The sequence below is a fragment of the Musca domestica genome, unplaced genomic scaffold, assembly GCF_030504385.1.
Source record: "Musca domestica strain aabys unplaced genomic scaffold, Musca_domestica.polishedcontigs.V.1.1 44, whole genome shotgun sequence".
NCBI lineage: Eukaryota > Metazoa > Arthropoda > Insecta > Diptera > Muscidae > Musca > Musca domestica.
The window spans coordinates 4,649,722-4,668,328 of NW_026712334.1; the positions used below are offsets into that span (position 1 = coordinate 4,649,722).

The window sequence follows — 18,607 nt, forward strand, 5'->3', positions numbered from 1 at the left end:
ATGAATATAGATTTTTGACAAGGAGATTTTGTCGAATGTATACATTTAAAAAAATTATAAACATATGATTGCATAACTTTTTCCTTCTTAGTTCCACCATGGTTGAGGTGCCGCTTTATAAGCGATATAAGAAATAATAAACCTATTCGAGCAGTGTTTTACCACAGAAGACAGAACCAATTTCGCACTCTACATACTGAATTTTAAACAATCACCCATTAAAAATGAGGCTAAAATCATCAGAATACCGAATATCGAAAAGTACCGAAATATGGGGGCTAGAGGAAATCGTGAACCTGCCACTGGAGAAAGAACCAAATTGTCAACAAATCCGTTAGAAAATGTAGATGGAATCATCAGAAGGTACTGTTATATGAGTTCTATCGAAAAACGTGAACCTAAATAGACTATAATCTGACTCAAAGGGCCATAAATCATCCAAATACTGTATGTATGGCGGCTATAAAAACTTTAACATATATAGAAATTGTTCTTCTACACATTACAAATTTTGAGAATGATTATTTGAGAATGATAGATGAGTTCCAATATAAAGAGATTACCTTGTTAAGTCTGCCATGACAAAGAACAAAAATTGTTTATTCCCAGCATTTTGGTAAATAACCGGGTATTTCCCATTTTTGCCCAGTTTACCTGGTCTTTATACACCGAACATCTCTATTGATGACATTGATGCTGTCGACGTTGGCGTCGACGCTTAACTGACCGCTCGTTCAAGCCATTTCACTTGTATCGAAAAAAAACCGATAAAAGCTCATTCAGATCACTGCTGTGGAACAGTTTACGCTCAACTTAGATTTCAAAGAGTTATACAAAAAGCAAATACCTGCTACCAACGGACATTTCTGTGTCGGCTGTGAATGGATTAAAAACAAAATATTGAAAAGTGATTATCGAAAATTACTTGACATTTGAAACAATCTAACGCAAAATAAACTTCCTTGCAAATGCTCGTTTGGAATGATAGTCAAGATACCAATTTTAAATTCATTTGATTCATTTTCCTATACAATACTCCGCGTGCTGTAAACATTTCTAAAGAAAAGTGATAAATTGTGATATAGTATTCTGAATAAGTCGTAAGGATTTTCTTGTCCTTTATTGAAACTGAACAGGAAACAGCGATTAAATATTGAAATTATTTATTTGTTTAAAAAAAAACTCCACCTTAAAAATAGTAAATTTACGTGATAATGCTTACAACTGGTTTGGAAAATAACATCAACGCATCTAGTCCCGCTCACACAAATAAAGGACGTACATCATGGAATCTGAAAACCTCGACTTTGGCTAAAGACACCATAAATCGTATTCGCATTATTGTGGAATCATTGAAAATTTCTCCGAATCCAGACAAACCAATGATACCCTTGACAATTGGTAAGCGAGTGATTTCTTCTGCAGTTACAGTTCTCTGTTTTATTTGTTTTAGCGTGGAAAATTTTTGAGTGCTTTATTTGGATTTTAAAAGTGATTTTTTTTTATTTGCCAAGTGTGTTATTTAACCCTTAAAAAATGAAAAAAAAACCGTGTGTGTGTGTTCCAATGGCAAAATTTTCAAAGAATAAAATGGTAAAAACTTCAAAAATATAGTTGATTCTTGTTTGTTTTCAGAGCAAATTTTAGATTCAAAATAGAATATATCGAATCTGAACAAAACTATGTTAAATATTTAGTACTTCTTGGGGAATATTCCATTTATCACCCACGTGCCCGTCTTCGAAGAAAAGTTCGGAATCTAATTACTTTTTATTTCAATTTATCTATTCCCCGAACAGTTCCTCCTTGGCATAAACGAATGCATGTCAAAGGGTTAATAATACTATGAAATGGATTTTTTTTTTTTTTTGAAAATTTACTTGACACAATTTTTTACGCAATTATGAAATAAACAACTCAAACCAGTTTTTCTTTTTCTCGATTTTCTTAACGAAAGCCAAAAAATACTTGGAGGATATAAAATAAATTATTAAAAAGAGATAACTGGTTATTAATAAATAAATTTTTGAGTTCTGCAAACAATGTCACACATACGCATTCAACATTTCATAATGCGTTGCAAGTCCTAGTAAGCTACTGAGAAGGTATTTTTTTCTATACATAGCAAGCTATTTATAAACTAGTTTCCAACATCTTTTGTCTTCCGGAGGGAAAAATTCGGTATTCTTTCGCCGGGGGCATTTCGTTAGGGACATTTTATGGTCAACCTACGTCTCTATGGCCATTTTTTGAACGACCCGGCAGGCTACTTCGACATCAAATATACTATGGAGGGTATATTAATTTTGTCATTCCGTTTGTAACTCCTCGAAATATTCATGTCAGACCCAACAAAGTATATATATTCTTGATCAGCGTAAAATTCTAAGACGATTTAGCCATGTCCGTCTGTCTGTCTGTGTGTCTGTCTGTCTGTCCGTCTGTCTGTCTGTCTGTCTGTCTGCTGTAATCACGCTATCTTTCGAACAAATTGAGATAGAAGGCAAAAATTTTGCACACATGTATTTTTTCCCAGTAGGCAGGTTAAGTTCGTAAATGGGCCATGTAGGTCCAAGTTATCATATAGCCCCCATATAACGGTACCTCCCGATATTCGGTATTTTGATGATTTTAGCGACATTATTCACCGGAATTATTTCAAATTTGGCATTTGAAGTTCGTAATGGATACTACAGCGTAAGACAGAAAATTATCTCTGCAGGTCCACGTCTTCCTGTAGGCCCCATATAACGGTACCCCCCGATATTCGGTTTTTTGATGATTTTAGCGACATTGTTTACCGGAATCGTTTCAAATTTGGTATTTGAAGTTCGTAATGGATACTACATCCTAAGTCAAAAAATGAGCCATGTAGGTCCACGTCTTCATATAGCCCCCATATACCGTAACCCCCGATATTCGGTATTTTGATGATTTTAGCGACATTATTTAGCGGAATTGTTCCAAATTTGGTATTTGAAGTTCGTAATAGATACTGCAGCATAAAACAGAAAATGGGTCATGTAGGTCGACGTCTTCATATAGCCCCCATATAACGGTACCCCCCTGATATTCGGTATTTTAATGATTTTAGCGACGTTATTTAAGGGGATTGTTTCAAATTTCGTATGTGAAGTTCGTAATGGATACTTCAGCCCATGCCAGAAAATTGTCTGTGCAAGTCCACGTCTTCGTATAGCCCCCATATAACGGTACCCCCCATATTCGGTATTTTGACGATTTTAGCTACATTACAAACAGATTTTTCTTCAAGTTTCGCATTTAAATATTGTAATAATTTATGACAAAAGTTGCCTATGCAGGCCCACGTCGTCGTATAAACATTCGGTATTTTTAAGATTTTAACAAAATTTTTAACGGGTTTTATTTTTTGGAAATTGCCAAATTTGTACCAAATGGTGGAGGGTATTAAAAGTTCGGCCCGGCCGAACTTACAGCTTTTTTACTTGTTATTTATGGGTGGTATCATGAATAGCAATATTAAAGATATTGTTGTTCAGTTAAAAAAAAAACGAAGAAGACAGTTCCTGATAGGACTTTTTAGTACTCAAAATGCACAATTTGTTCAGTTTGACAAAATATTTATATCAAAACTTAACACATCGTACTAAATTTTTAGATTTTTAGATATCACCAAAGATTTATATATCACCAAGAAGTCTTCAAAATTTTCAGTTTGAAGTGTACCGTGGAGGTTATTGGTAAAATCATTGCACCACATCCATGTTTCTGTCCATAACTATTTCCATATGTAAACCCTACAATTCTATCCCTTCACCCAATACCGAAATAAGTAACATTTAGTATGCACATCCGAAACAATCTACATCTTTCCATGCGAGGCACAAACAGTGGCCCAAAATTAGTGCCATTTAGTATGCTTCGAACAATTATAGTACACATTTGCAAAACCACCACCAGATATCAACACTAGATACAAACAGAGGTCAATATCAAATTCAGTGTTAAATTTGTAGTACTTTTTGTACAATTTCAGTACTCATTTGCATATGCCCATCCTAGACGCCAAAAGTGGTACAAAATTAGTACTTTTCGTACAATTGTGTATTAATTTTTTTAAGTACATTTTAGTAATTTTCGTTCCATTTTAAGCACGAATTTCCAAAAACTTCTACGCACCAAGACTGACCCTCGTGCAAAGTTTCAATATTCTAACTTCAGCTGTTTCGTCTGGCGTTTAACTCTCAGCCAGTCAGTCAGTTTATATATATATAGATTACTGATAACAATACAAAGATTATTCTGGTCGAAAATGTTAACCTCGAGTGGGTCAGCAAATGGCTCTTTTTTCTCTATCTACAGAATTATTCTGATTGTAAATATGTCACTTGCGGTATATGTAAAGGGTGAGATAAAAAACTCACTCAATATTTTCGCATTTATTCTGGTGCCACGGTCGATTAATACGAGCGGAGAGCGACCATCGGCTGTTATGGCGGCCCACATTTTTACCATGGCCGGCGCTTGAGTTCTGGTGGCCAACCGAAGGTGCACATTTTCAGTTGACCTCTATGACAAGTAAACACGATCATTTTTTTGTTTGCAAACTGCTAGACAACGAGTGTTTTCTCATCGGAGAAAACCAAATTCGGCAGTTCACCACTTTCGGCCAAGCGAATAGACTCTTTTGAGTCTATTTTCTTTCTGTTGCGGTGCAGCTTCTTTTTGCACTTTTTGGAATTTCAATGGCTTTGCCGAATGAAATATTGAGCCATTTTCGGCCACTGCGACGCGGGTTTCGATCAAGTCGCTTATTTACTTTTCGAACCATTTCTGCTGATGTTTCTGATTTCTTCCGTCCACTTCCTTGACGTCGGGCTACGCTACCAGTGTCACGGTAACGAGCGATGGTACGAGAAACAAAAGATTTATTCATATTTTAATGCTGGAGTGCTCTAACGATAGCCACTTGTGGTTTTCCACCCAAATATTAAGAAATCACACTATCACGCTTGAATTCCTTCACGAATAACTTTTTTTTGGAAAATTCTTACCAAAATGCTATTGTACGCCTGTAAACAATATAATGAGCTGTCACTGAAATAATTTTAACAGCTATGGCTTTGTCCATAACAGCATTCTGAAATAAGTTGCAGTTTTTTATCTCACCCGGTATATATTGTTATGTTCCAAAACCTGCAAGAATCTATTATCTATTTTTGCAATTTCTTTGGATGCCATGAAGGGAATTCGGTTATCGTCGCAAAAATGTTTACATTCTTGTATTTTAAATACATACATGTATGTAGCATGTGTTCCAATGAATAGGGTTAAATAAAACACCTATAACTAAGTGAAGCGTTACATTACATCAGGCGGTATGTATTTCAAAAAACAAATAGTTTAATTGTTTCGTCTTTCAGCGAGGAACGATAAGTATTATCCATGGAATTACAATGTATTCGTAATTGCAAGTAAACCGATTAACTCATTCATAAATATTTGAGGAAAATGCTATTATTAATAAATTGCATAATTCAATAATTCAAACACTTTCGTTTTTTGATTTTAGATTAAAAAATTCGATTTTTCCAGTTTCATATGCATTCATCAACTCAGATAACTGCACAAGCGTCTTATACATTTAAAATAGGTTGGTTCGTCTACTTTTCCAGTAACATTTACTTGATAATAATTTACTGAAAAAACAAGATGTTTTCTCTCTCAAGAAAAAAAATTACAAAAAGCAAACGAACAGCATCCTGCAAAATATTTGTACCTGATCCATCGAAACAACTTTGGCGCAAATGTTAACAGCAGAAATATCTTGATGTATATTTTACATTTTCATTACAAAAATATTGGATAATAAAAGAAAACTTGACTTAGTTTGCTCATCCGGAAAACAAAGATATCGTCGGCCAATATTATCTATTATTCCTACAACTCCAATTGATATAGGCATTGATAATGGTGTTCCACGGATCCACAATTTTTTAGCTGGATTTGACACCTAAAAAAACAAAAAGCTCATCATCTGCTGTTAAATTATTTATTTTTTATCTTTACTTACGTTTTCCTTATCTATTGTTGTTAATAATTTGTATAAGATTTTTTCGCAATATATAGATTTGTTAAATTTGTTTGTTTGTTTACAAAATCTTCCCAGTAAGAATTTGCAAACTCTCAGTAACTCAAATGTCTCTCTAATTTCGCACTTACTGGACTTTTAGATAAACTTAAAAATTTCATTAAAAATTTGTACAACTTATAGAGTAAATGAACACTCCTAATAGTAACCTGACTACGTCACAGGTTGGGTATGTTTTTATTTTTAGTGAAGCATCATTCATAAAACTATTAACATTCATAAATCCCTAACGCATATCAACATGCATAAAATGTTGACAATATTTACCCCTCCACTTAAAGATAGAGCAATTCTCAGCAATTAAGCTGTTAAAGAAATAAAATTCTTCTTTTAATACCAGCATGAAGAAATGATAAGGAAAAAAATATAAAAATACCAAAAAATAGCTTGACTCGTACAGTCTTCTTTTGAAAAGGTTCATGCGTGTGCTTAATCCGTAAATTGATAATTAAGTGAAAATGTTGAATAATAGTTCCCCTACGTGCGTAAATCAATCAAAACGGAAAATGTGGAATATAAAATGTTCGAAATATGCATTAGGGTCTAAAAATACTATACGAAGTATCTGGCAAGCGAAACTCATTACCAATCCAGATAAATTTTTGATATCCTTGTCAGTGGGTGAGTATGTGATGGTAATTTCCATGATATAATAATGAGGTAGAACCTTCACAAAACTATAGAAATACAGTTTTGAGGTTATGCATGCCTCCTGTCAGAAATGTTCAAAATTAAATGCAACAAGTTGTGTTGAAATATTCAACATTTGTCCCATTTATTGAATGAGTTAAATTACGCGAAAGATTAATGATTAGATTTTCTTTCAAAAATATGATCTAAACTGTTCTATCTTTCAATTCCATGCAAAACTTGTTAATATCTGTGATTCGCGCCCGGAATTGACAGAAGTCGAGCACACTTAGAAAAAAAATTGTATTCCACTGGTAGCTCTACCTTACCTTTTCATTACAGGGTTTTGTAAGCCCAGTGAATTTAAATTGCCGATTCCATTGCAAATGCTTAAAAACATCCTTATAAAGAAGGTTAACCCGACAAAAAACTGCAATGTAAACATGCAAATATATTCCAGAGTCCTATTAATTTGTCGGCTACCCTAAAATTTGTAACCATTTTTGCAAATTCTTACTGAAAGTCATCTGTTAACACAAAAGATTGCGATGAGATAGAGAAATTTTGTCAGTTAATTTACTAAGACTTTGCAAATCCTTTCCGGACAAATTTCTTCCTGTACCTGCAACTTTTCTTCTAAATCATCTGTTGGATTATCCTGTGATTATTACTAAGCCATTGTTGAACATTTTTAATTCAGAAGGCGCAAGTCTATTTGTTTAGTTTTTTTTTTTTTTTTGGAGAACAATGTTGCCTAATGGGAAATTCCTTCATTTCTGACTCATTTTCTTTGTTATCTTTAACAAAATACGCATTTTTTGCATACTTTGTTTTTTTATAGTGGACAAATTGTATTATTTTGATAAATCAGGTGATTGCTTGGAGAATAAAGCTACCTTACTCTCTCAGAGAGAAATTGCAATGGCAGACCTATTGTGTTAAATCAGGGGTGCTCAAAAAGAAATATCTGTTTTCAGTCAAATTTCTCTTTGCTTATTTAAATCAAGAACAAAACAGTGTTAAGTCATTATTTATACAAAGATTTTTTATCCATTTGCTTTATAAACTATTTTGGCAAACATTCGTGTTTAAAAACAATTAAATAGAACAGTAAAATATAAAGAAAAACAGAATTTTAATTTTCTCTTAAATTATCTCTTTTTTCTCTTCATGTTCTAGAACACGGTTTTGAGCACCCCTGGTTAAATAGACTTTCAAAGCATGCAATTGTTGCTTTTGTTTATTTTACAATTTTTTCACAAAATTCCTTTATTGGGAAAACCTAAAAATAATGAATAGCATGTTGGGGTTATACCAATCTTGCAAATGAATGTGAATAATATCAAATTATTTTCTTTGTTATTCAAAAGGGTACATACACATATAAAAAACGGTGCCTATTTTCTGACAGAATAGAAGCACCAAAATAAATAAAACCTATAAGGAAAGGCCAAAAGTCGGGCGGGGCCGACTATATGATACAATACACCATGGCAAAATAACGGAAGGTAGAACAAAGCTACCCATTAAATACAATTTTTTTTCTCTTGGTGACCTTATTCTGTCAAAATATATACACATTTTGTGTATGTGTGTGTATTGTTTTGAATAAAAAATACAATAATTTGAAATTATTTCAAATTTGTTTGCAAAATAAATGCAAATTTTCGACGTAAATGGGTAACAAATTGTACAATTTTGTGATAAAACTGTATTGACCTACAATTTTAGATTCAACCCTGTAGAATAACCCCGAAATTCCATTCTTGCTTCGCGGGTTTTCCTGAATATAAGAATTTTGTAAAAATAAATTAAAAATAAACAAGACCAACTGTTGCATATTTAAAAGTCTATTTGACACAATAAGACTCCGATACAGAGTTGCATTTTCTAGTTTCCTTGAAGTTAAGCAACCTTTCTTATTGAGCCATGCAATACACCATTATTCGTAGATCATACCAACTATGAACCTTATTTGAATGCGTATCCTGCATTTAGAGTAGTCACAAAATTGGGAACTATATCCAACTCTGAATCGATTTCAACAAATTTGACGGAGGCTTTTGTGCCTCTAGTATCAAATAACATTGCCGTATAGTGCATGATATGACTTCAATAAGAATTGTATTAAATATTAATTATTGTTGCAATAGATATACCGGAAAAATCATTATTGTAGAGTGCATATTACGCATGTGACATGTATATATCGACTCAGAAAGTGATTCTATGAAGATCCTCAAAAGTAACTATGAGTCTATATCGCTTCCTTCTCCATGTTACAAACAAATGCACAAAGACATAATACCCTTAAGGTGGGAATACATAAAACTCTTGTCTGGCTGGCTTCTTCGGAAATGAACAAAGGAGCTTAGGGCCAAAATCGAACTAAGTCAACCTAAAACTCCTTTGTTCATCAACGAATAAGCCAGCCGATGACTTAAGCTAGCCAAACATGCGCTTTATGTATTTCCACACTATGTGGTGTAGGGTATAAAAATGTATTTAGGAGGTAGCTTTATTTCACCTCCTTTTTTGTACTTACCTTTCGAACAAACCATGGAAAAATAATGAATTTAGCTTCAAAGTACAACTTTGCTGCAGCTAGGACAAAAAGAAAGTTCAACCATTTGGCCAGTTTGGCCTCTTATCCCAATAGTGCTTATTCCAGCAAAGCGTCTTATTTCTTTCCATTAATATAAACTATATGCATTAGTAGGTATGTTTTGATGTTGAAAGAATTCTGGGAAATTGTTACTGGTGTTACTTGCCGCATAAACTTCTTTTAGCAATCAATCAGCTTGGCAAGCAATAGGTGTTCACGACAATTTTTCGAGTAGAAATTACTCTGTAACTTCTGCTGAGAGAATTTGCTTATGTTGCAAAAAGTTATGGAACAACAATCTGACAGAAAACAGCTTCTCCACAAAACGTATATATGTTTTGATAAAATACAGGCACCAAAGGAAAAAAGTTGTATTTAGGAATTAGGTTTGTTCTACCTTCTATAATTGTGCCATGTGATCGGCTAAATATAATGCTCTACTGAGAATGAGTATATAAAATCAGTATTTCAATAAAAAAAGCTTTATGATTGTTTTCCAGTCATTTTGAACAACGTTTAAAGTCTTCCATACTATAAGTATGAGACTCTTGTTGCCTAGAGCAAATCTAAATTGAACACATTAAAGATAAATAAAAAATTGGAGTAAAATTAATAAAAATATCAAATGAAGCTTTCTATTTTTAAATATGATACAATTTGTGTATAAAAATAACAAAACACGTTCTCAAATGATCCAAAAATAAGTATTTAAACAAACAAAAACAAATTCATATACAAGACAAGCTGTATACATGAATGAAAGTATGTAGATATTCCACTGGTTTTCAGGAAACTTTCAAGAAAATAAAAACAAAATTCTACAATAAAATAAAAAGCCTGACTTACACACAGAGCCTGGAATATTCCATTTCAAATCTAAGTAGCGAAATTAAATCAAAAGAGACCGGCCCCACAGATATAACAACAAAAATGCGTTCCAATCAGATTATTTGCATTTATACCTGATTTTCGAATGAATAAATAAATGCGAGCACAGGTGGTAGCAGTAAGCTACAGCTACTACAACGAGTACAACAAACACGCCACACTCTTTCTGTTTTAAATAAAAGTCATAAAAATAAAAAAAAAACGAAAAATAACTTTATGTATCTATTATGCATAGTTAATAAGACGAAAAAATAAAAATAGTTGGTAGTAAAACAAGACGAGACAAGCGCGTGGCATACATATCAAGAAGAAAAGTCACTAAGAAACATAGTTTTGGTTCGATCTCCTCGGTACTTAATGTCACCAAACACGATTTAGTATCGTGGTTTTTAAATGCCTCTTAATGAGAAGAGGACAAAATTTAATCAACGTTGATCCAATCAGAGCAGTAAAAAAGTTGAATATTAAATAAAATGTAAATTTTTCCAATTTTAAATTGCTTGTTTTCTTGGTTATTTTGCACAGAGTTAGCAAATATTTAAGAAATTTTGTCAATGACATTGTTATGACTTTGGTCAAGTGCTACACTAGCGCCATTTTTATTTTTTGCCAACAAACAACAACAGTAAGTAACTGTGCAAAGTCAACGGCATTTTTGTTGGTCGTTTAATGTGGACTACACTCAACATTTAATTACAGCAACAGCGGTCGCTCGCACGCACACACCTCCGGAATTTAACCAATCAGAGAGAAGCTGTCATAACTTTTGAGTGTAATGAAGGCATTTACTCCATCGATACCAAAATCTTTATGAATGGGAACATTGATTGTTACAATAGGTGTGTCTGGTTACTTTTCCTGCAGGAATTGTCCAGCAACATCTTTCTGAGAGAGTAAGGTAGTTTTATTCTCTTTTGCAAGGAAAATGCGAAAAGTAAACAGACGGTATTCCTGCAGAAGCTTGCAACTAATCAGCTGATCAAATCAAAACAAACCAATTTGTCCCCCATATAGAGAATTAAAACAAAGGAAGCAATACTAATTTTACAATTTTTTTAAATAAAAATGTTGGAAATAGTCTTTTATTTTCTTATTACATATTAACATTTTCGTTTTTCACATTTTGTAAAGTTTTTCTCCAAAAACTATTAGTCTTGCTAATTCCAAAAAAAAAAATTTCAAATTGAAAGCACAAAAATAAATAAACAAACAATAGAAAACATCTGATTGAATGTCGATGAATGAGAAGAAGAAGAGTTGCAAGTGATTGCAAGAAGAAATTTTTCCAGAAAGAATTTGCAAACTCTCACTGAAAGAACTGTCAAAATTTCTCTCTCCAACCGCTCTCTTTTGCAGAACTTTTGGGTTAACAGACGACTTCCAGTAACAATTTGTAACAATTGTTACAAATTTTAGGGTAACCAGACACACCTAATACCATATCGTTGGACAAATATGTATTTTGTTTTTCACATTCGAAAAACATGAGTCGGACCAGACTTCTAACATTAACTCTTGAAATGCGAAATCTTTTGATTCTTTTCCAACTTTATTTTCGATGAAAATAAACACTCTATGAGTTGTTCATTGTCAATTTTTTTATTTTGTAATTCTTTCTTTGATATGAGCGTACAAATGGCAATCATACCAGTATTTTGGTGCCCTTCATTTGTATACCCTCCACCATAGATAGTATGGAGGATATATTAAGTTCGTCATTCCGTTCGTAACTCATCGAAATAATAATTTTAGACTTAACAAAGTATATATTTCTTGATCAGTGTAAAGTTCTAGTCACGCTAGAGTCAAAAAGAAATAAAATTGGTAGCTAAAATTTTACACATATCAGTTTTTTGTATGCAAGCAGGTCAAGTTTGAAGATGGGCTACATCGGTTCAAGATATCATATTTCCCCATACAACGTTTTCCCCGATATTCGGTATTTTGATAATTTTGAGTACATTTTCAACGGAATTGTTTCGTATTTAGAGTTCATAATGGGCACTACAGCCTACGAAAAAAATTACTTATGTAGGCCCCGTCTTCGTATAGCCCCCATATAACGGTACCTCCCGATGTTCGGTATTTTGATGATTTTAGCGACATTATTCACGGGAATTGTTTCAAATTTGGTATTTGAAGTTCAAAATGGATACTACACCCTAAGACAGAAAATTGACTGTGCAGGTCCACGTCTTCATATAGCCCCCATATAACGGTACCTCCCTATATTCGGTATTTTGATGATTTTAGCGACATTATTCACCGGAATTGTTTTAAAATTGGTATTTGAAGTTCGTTATGGGAACTACAGTCTGTGACAGAAAATTGTCTGTGCGGGTCCAGGTCTTCGTATAGCCCCCATATAACGGTACCTCCCTATATTCGGTATTTTGATGATTTTAGCTACATTATTCACCGTTTATTTCAAGTTTCGAATTTGAATATGGTAATGGTATATGACAAACAATGCCTATGTATGTCCACGTCGTATAGACCCCAAAATAACGGCTATATTCGGTATTTTTAAAATTTTAACAGAATTTTTTAAGGATTTTATTTTTTGAAAATTTCCAAATTCGTTGCAAATGGTGGAGGGTATTAAAAGTTCGGCCCGGCCGAACTTACTGCTTTTTAACTTGTTTATTTTGTAATTCTTTCTTTGATGTGAGCGTACAACTGGCAATCATACCAGTATTTTGGTGCCCTCCACCATAGATAGTATGGAGGGTATATTAAGTTCGTCATTCCGTTTGTAACTCATCGAAATAATAATTTTAGACTTAACAAAGTATATATTTCTTGATCAGTATAAAGTTCTAGTCACGCTAGAGTCAAAAAGAAATAAAATTGGTAGCTAAAATGTTGCACACATCAGTTTTTTGTATGCAGGCAGGTCAAGTTTGAAGATGGGCTACATCGGTTCAAGATATCGTATATCCCCCATACAACGTTTGATGATTTTTAGAACATTTTCAACGGAATTGTTTTGTATTTAGAGTTCATAATGGGCACTACAGCCTACGAAAAAAATTACTTATGTAGGCCCCGTCTTCGTAGAGCCCCCATGTAACGTTACCTCCCTATATTCGGTATTTTGATGATATTAGTGACATTATTCACCGGAATTGTTTCATATTTCGTATTTGAAGTTCCTAAAGGGTACTAAAGTCTATGACAGAAAACTGTCTATGCAGGTCAGGTCTTCGTATAGCTCCCATATAACGGTGCCTACTTATATTCCGTATTTTGATGATTTTAGCGACATTATTCACCGGAATTGTTTGATATTTGAAGTTTTTTTTTTGAAGATGACATTTGTTTGTATTCTTTTTTGGTTGTTTACATACGCAACAAAACATCAGGTGAGCGGCATTTATATCCCCCCAGGGGTGTATCTTATCTAGATCTATAAATCCTCAATTGTATAAATGCAATATAAGGCTTATATAGGAAGTTCTTCACCATGTTATTAGGTAAAATGCTGAGCAAACTTCTATTATCTGAGATAACAAAGCTTAAAAAAACTTGACAAAATACGAGCCTCCTCATATGAACAGTTGTTTGTCGAAAAAGCTTTTGTGGCACATTTTATCTTGTGCCATGTTCAAAAGTTGTTTGCTTGTTTTTTTACTTAGTTAAATTATTATTCGTATAGAATGTGTTCTTAGGTGTACCTTTTTTATGTATTACGAATGCGGGCCAGTTAATTGACTAACATTAAAAACATCTTGTAACTTTTTCCTTTTATTTAAATGTTTCTGTATTTTTTTTTTTTGCTCAGTTACATTTGTCGTCAGTATCCTTTCATAATCATATTCTAAGATGTTATGAGTTATTTACCTTAAAAAATGTTTTTTGGTTAGTAACAGTCTGTCTGATGAAATAGCATGTACCTATGTGTAATTTAATATTGAGTGTAAATTAAATAATAAGGTAGCATACATATGTAAATGTTTGTAACACCCGTGATAGCTTCCGATTGTCATACAATACTGTGAATCATAATCATTAAATACATGAATGGTAATTACTGGTGCATTACATTTAAAATATGATGTCATATGCTGTTTTGTCATTTCAAAAAGTTTCTTTATGGCATATTGTATTGCTTAGTTTTATTAAATATGGACACACTAAGAATTTATAATATGTAGTTCGAGATATCTATGCAAATGTTATGCTAAACTTAAAATTGTAATCTGTACCTTAATTAAAAATTATTACAATGTATTATGTGGCGGAACATATTAACTCATTTAAGAGTCACAGATTGTCCATAGAAGGTATTTGCTGTAATGAAAGCACATCCGTCGACTTCTGGAAAACACATTCGGCCAACTTACATACTCAATTTTCTCTAAATGTATATGCTCTTATTACATCCAGTGTGAACAATTTTTTATGACATTTTAAATCGACTCCATTTCTAATAAATACAATTTTCAAATCCGTCAAATGTTTAGACAAGTTTCAAATTATATAAAATGTCAGTCAGCTGATCTTTAGAGGCATTTATATCCCCCTAAACGAGCAATTTTATTCACTAGATTTATTAACCCATGTGCGTTAATATCAGGACTGTAAACATAATTTAATTTTTCTTCTACTTTCACACTCTTTACCGAATCCAATTATTATTTCATTCATTTTATATATAATATATCAGTGTATATACAGGGTGAGATGAAAAAGCTGCAACAATGTCAAAAGCCATAATTTTTACATTCTTTTTAAAATTTTTTGAATAAAAACAAAAAATGTCGGAAATAACATGAACATTTTAGAATAAGTTTAAATTTGTTCGAATTGGTCACCTTTGGCACGAATTATGGCCTTCAAACGGCCAATGAAACCGTCACACACTGTCCGAATGTTGCTCTGCGGTATTTTGGCCCATTTCCGGATAAGCGCTTGAGGTGATCGACACTTTGGTATTATTTTGTGCCAACCTTGCTTTCCAAAATACTGTAGACACAATAGTCCATCGGATTGGTATCCGAAGATTTTGGTGGACATTGTGCGCTGGAAATAAAGGGAGGAACCTCATTTTGCAACCATTCTTGGGTGGCGCGTGCTGAGTTCGATGGTGCTGAGTCCTGTTGGAATGTCCTAAGTCTGCGACCAAAATGTTTGCGTGCCAAAGGCTTCAATACACCCTCCAGAATATTTTCGCAATAATATTCCGCATTTATTCTGAGCGGAGAGCGACCATCGGCTGTTATGGCGGCCCACACCATCACCATGGCCGGCGCTTGAGTTCTGGTAGTCAACCGAAGGTGCACATTTTCAGCTGACCTCTTTAGCATGTAAACACGATCATTTTGTTTGTTTACAAACTGCTGGACAACAGATGTTTTCTCATCGGAGAAAACCAAATTCGGCAGTTCATCACTTTCGGCCAAGCGAAGCAACTCTTTAGCTCTTTTGAGACTATTTTCTTTTTGTTACGGTGGAAGTTCATGAACTTTTTGGAATTTTAATGGCTTTACACCTAGCTCTTTTTTCAATATTTGCCGAATAGAATATTGCGATATGTTCAGCTCACGAGCCATTTTTCGGCCACTGCGACGCGGGTTTCGATCAAGTCGCTTCTTTACTTTTTTGGAACCATTTCTGCTGATGTAGCTGTTTTCTTTCGTCCACTTCCTTGATGTCGGGCTACGGTACCAGTATCACGGTAACGAGCAATAATACGAGACACTAAGGATTTATTCTCATTTAAATGCTGGAGTGCTCTAACGATATACATTTGTGGTTTTCCAGCCAAATGTAAAGAAATTACACTATCACGTTTGAATTCCATCACAAATACTTTTTTTTGAGCTGTCACTGGAATAATTTTAACAGCTGTCGGACGAGTGGCAGCAGTCTGAAGTTGGTTGCAGTTTTTTTCATCTCACCCTGTATTTTCGATATCTCTTTTTATGGTAATACTCATTTAATTGTATTTTTTTTAATTTCTTTCAGGCGATCCCACGACTTTTGGTAATCTTAAGGCCTCTGATGAGACCATAAAAGCCGTTTTGAAGTCCATTGAAAGTGGTAAATACAATGGTTACGCTCATACGCAAGGGCATGAATTTGCTCGCCGAGCTATTGCCAAATACAGTGCCCATCAGAGTTCGGAAGAAATAAAACCCGAGAATATTTGCATAACCAGTGGTTGTTCAGCGGCATTGGAATATTCGATTTTGGCTTTAGCCGAGAGGGGTCAAAATATTTTGATACCTCGTCCAGGTTTTTGTTTATATCAAACATTGACCGAAGGTCTGGGCATACAAGTGCGTTTCTACGATCTATTGCCGGAAAAACAATGGGAATGCGATTTGCAACAATTGGAATCGTTGATTGATGAAAACACTGCCGCCCTTGTTATTAACAACCCCAGCAATCCTTGTGGCAGTGTTTTCAGCAAAAAACATTTGGAAGATATTTTGGCCATCTGTGAGAAATACTATTTGCCCGTTATTGCCGATGAGGTAAGATACGTTAGTTGATCTCTAAATAAGAAACATGGATTTAATTTTGTTTTTGATTTTTAGGTCTATGAACATTTTGTTTTTCCTGGATCCAAACATTATGCTGTCAGTTCTCTGTCAAAGAATGTTCCAGTTCTATCGTGTGGTGGTTTAACGAAACGTTTTATTGTACCTGGCTGGCGTACCGGCTGGGTGATAATTCATGATCGCGAAAATCGCATAGCTGAAGTTGCCAAGGGATTGCGAAGTTTGTGTGGTCGAATTTTGGGTTCCAATACTTTGATTCAAGGTGCTCTGCCAGATATTTTAGAGAAAACCCCACAAAGTTATTTCGACAGCGTCATTGATATACTAAGCGAAAATGCCAATCTAGCATATGGAATGCTCAAGAAGATTCGCGGCTTGAACCCCATTATGCCCAACGGCGCCATGTATATGATGATAGGAATTAATATCGAACAATTTCCCGAATTTAAGGATGATACGCATTTCGTTCAGGAGTTAGTGAATCAACAAAGTGTTTTCTGTCTGCCTGGCAGCTGTTTTGAATATCCCAATTTTGTGCGTATCGTCTTAACTGTTCCCAAAGAGATGATTGAAGAAGCCTGTGCTCGTATTGCCGAATTCTGTGAAGTCCACTACAAGGTGGATAATACAATAATCGAAAATAATCTACTTGGAGAAATTCCGTACTAAAGAGAGTGGAAATTTTTTGTCTGTAAATGGCTGGGATTAGTACGCGATGCTTGAAATCTCTTAAAAATAAACAATATAGACTAAGTTTAATGCATTTACTTTTACTAGCTGTAGTAGTTAACATATTAAGAATTAAATTCTATTATTTATGAATAAAAATAACAATATTTTGTTATGAGAATTAACCATTTTTTTTTTTGTTTGTGGTTCATGGCAAAGTCATGGTAAAATTAAGAAGGTAAAGTCATTTAAAATAAGCATTTAAAATAATAATTTACTTCGTCAAATTGCACTGCAAAGAAAAAAAGTTCCTATCTCTGATTTGTATATATACAATGGATCTGTAAATATAAATTTTGACAATGAGATGTTGTCAAGTGATTTATTTTGAAAAAATTGTAAATATATGATTGCTTGACTTTACCTTTTTAATTCTACCATGAGCAAGACAATAGAGGCATTATCTTGTGCTAAATTGAATATGGCAACCCTTTTCAACGAACTCGACCAAGGCCATACAATAAAACGGTAAGAATATTTTTTAAGAGTGCCCGACTTTTGCCAATTTTTTGTATTTATTTATTGTTTTGAAAAATAAAAATCACGATTGAAAGAAATGTACATTGCGGGGCGAGTATTAAAGATATTAAACAGTTTTGTCATGTAATTGAAATGTTGAACATTTTCGATTATATTTTTGAGAAAAAATCCAGGCATTTCATTGATCTTTCCCCCTTTTGCTTACTCGCTCACAAAATAAGAGAAAATATCAAAAATTGACAACTACTTGTTGCATAAAATGTTGAATAGTTCTGACAAAAAGCGAGCATAGCCTCAGGGCTGTATTTCGGTAGTTTTACGAAGTAGTTATACCTCCTACTGTACCATGACCAAGGCCTACACAATGTCATATAAGAAGACTACATTTGACATAAACAATAAAAAGGTGCAAATTAAAAAAAAAATAGGTGGAATGCCAAATTTTGTTTGCACTTTGTTGGCTATTCGTTGATCTTTTGTTCTGTGATTTCAATCACAATAATGCATTTTGGCATTAAATGCGGTAGTCAACTGACTTGGAAGGAGAACCTTATAGTTGCGCCATTGTATTAGTTTTGCAAAGTTATAAAAGGTAATAGTAGTATAAAATTGTACATTCTTTCAGTTCTGTAA

General features: G+C 33.7%; 1 protein-coding gene across 3 annotated transcripts; it reads left to right on the forward strand.

Annotated features, from left to right (window-relative positions):
• The first annotated feature begins 788 nt into the window (after positions 1 to 788).
• On the forward strand, positions 789 to 17,620 carry LOC101888064 (tyrosine aminotransferase). Of its 3 annotated transcripts, XM_059127324.1 has the most exons (4): positions 789 to 1,100; positions 1,200 to 1,401; positions 16,227 to 16,738; positions 16,802 to 17,620. In XM_059127324.1, the coding sequence occupies exons 2-4, from the start codon at positions 1,215 to 1,217 to the stop codon at positions 17,432 to 17,434; spliced, it is 1,332 nt and encodes a 443-aa protein (XP_058983307.1). In that variant the 5' UTR covers positions 789 to 1,100; positions 1,200 to 1,214; the 3' UTR covers positions 17,435 to 17,620. The 3 variants fall into 3 exon arrangements, with proteins under 3 accessions (XP_058983307.1, XP_005180310.2, XP_005180311.2); XM_005180253.4 differs by having other exon boundaries at positions 789 to 1,401; XM_005180254.4 differs by lacking the exons at positions 789 to 1,100; positions 1,200 to 1,401 and adding an exon at positions 6,568 to 6,754.
• The last annotated feature ends 987 nt before the right edge of the window (positions 17,621 to 18,607 follow it).

Excerpts from the sequence above, each read along its gene's own strand:
- LOC101888064 (XM_005180253.4), top strand. The coding sequence starts at position 1,215 with ATGCTTACAACTGGTTTGGAAAATAACATCAACGCATCTAGTCCCGCT. Across the intron at positions 1,402-16,226 it reads AATGATACCCTTGACAATTG|GCGATCCCACGACTTTTGGT; the intron begins GTAAGCGAGTGA and ends AATTTCTTTCAG. Across the intron at positions 16,739-16,801 it reads TGCCCGTTATTGCCGATGAG|GTCTATGAACATTTTGTTTT; the intron begins GTAAGATACGTT and ends TTTGATTTTTAG.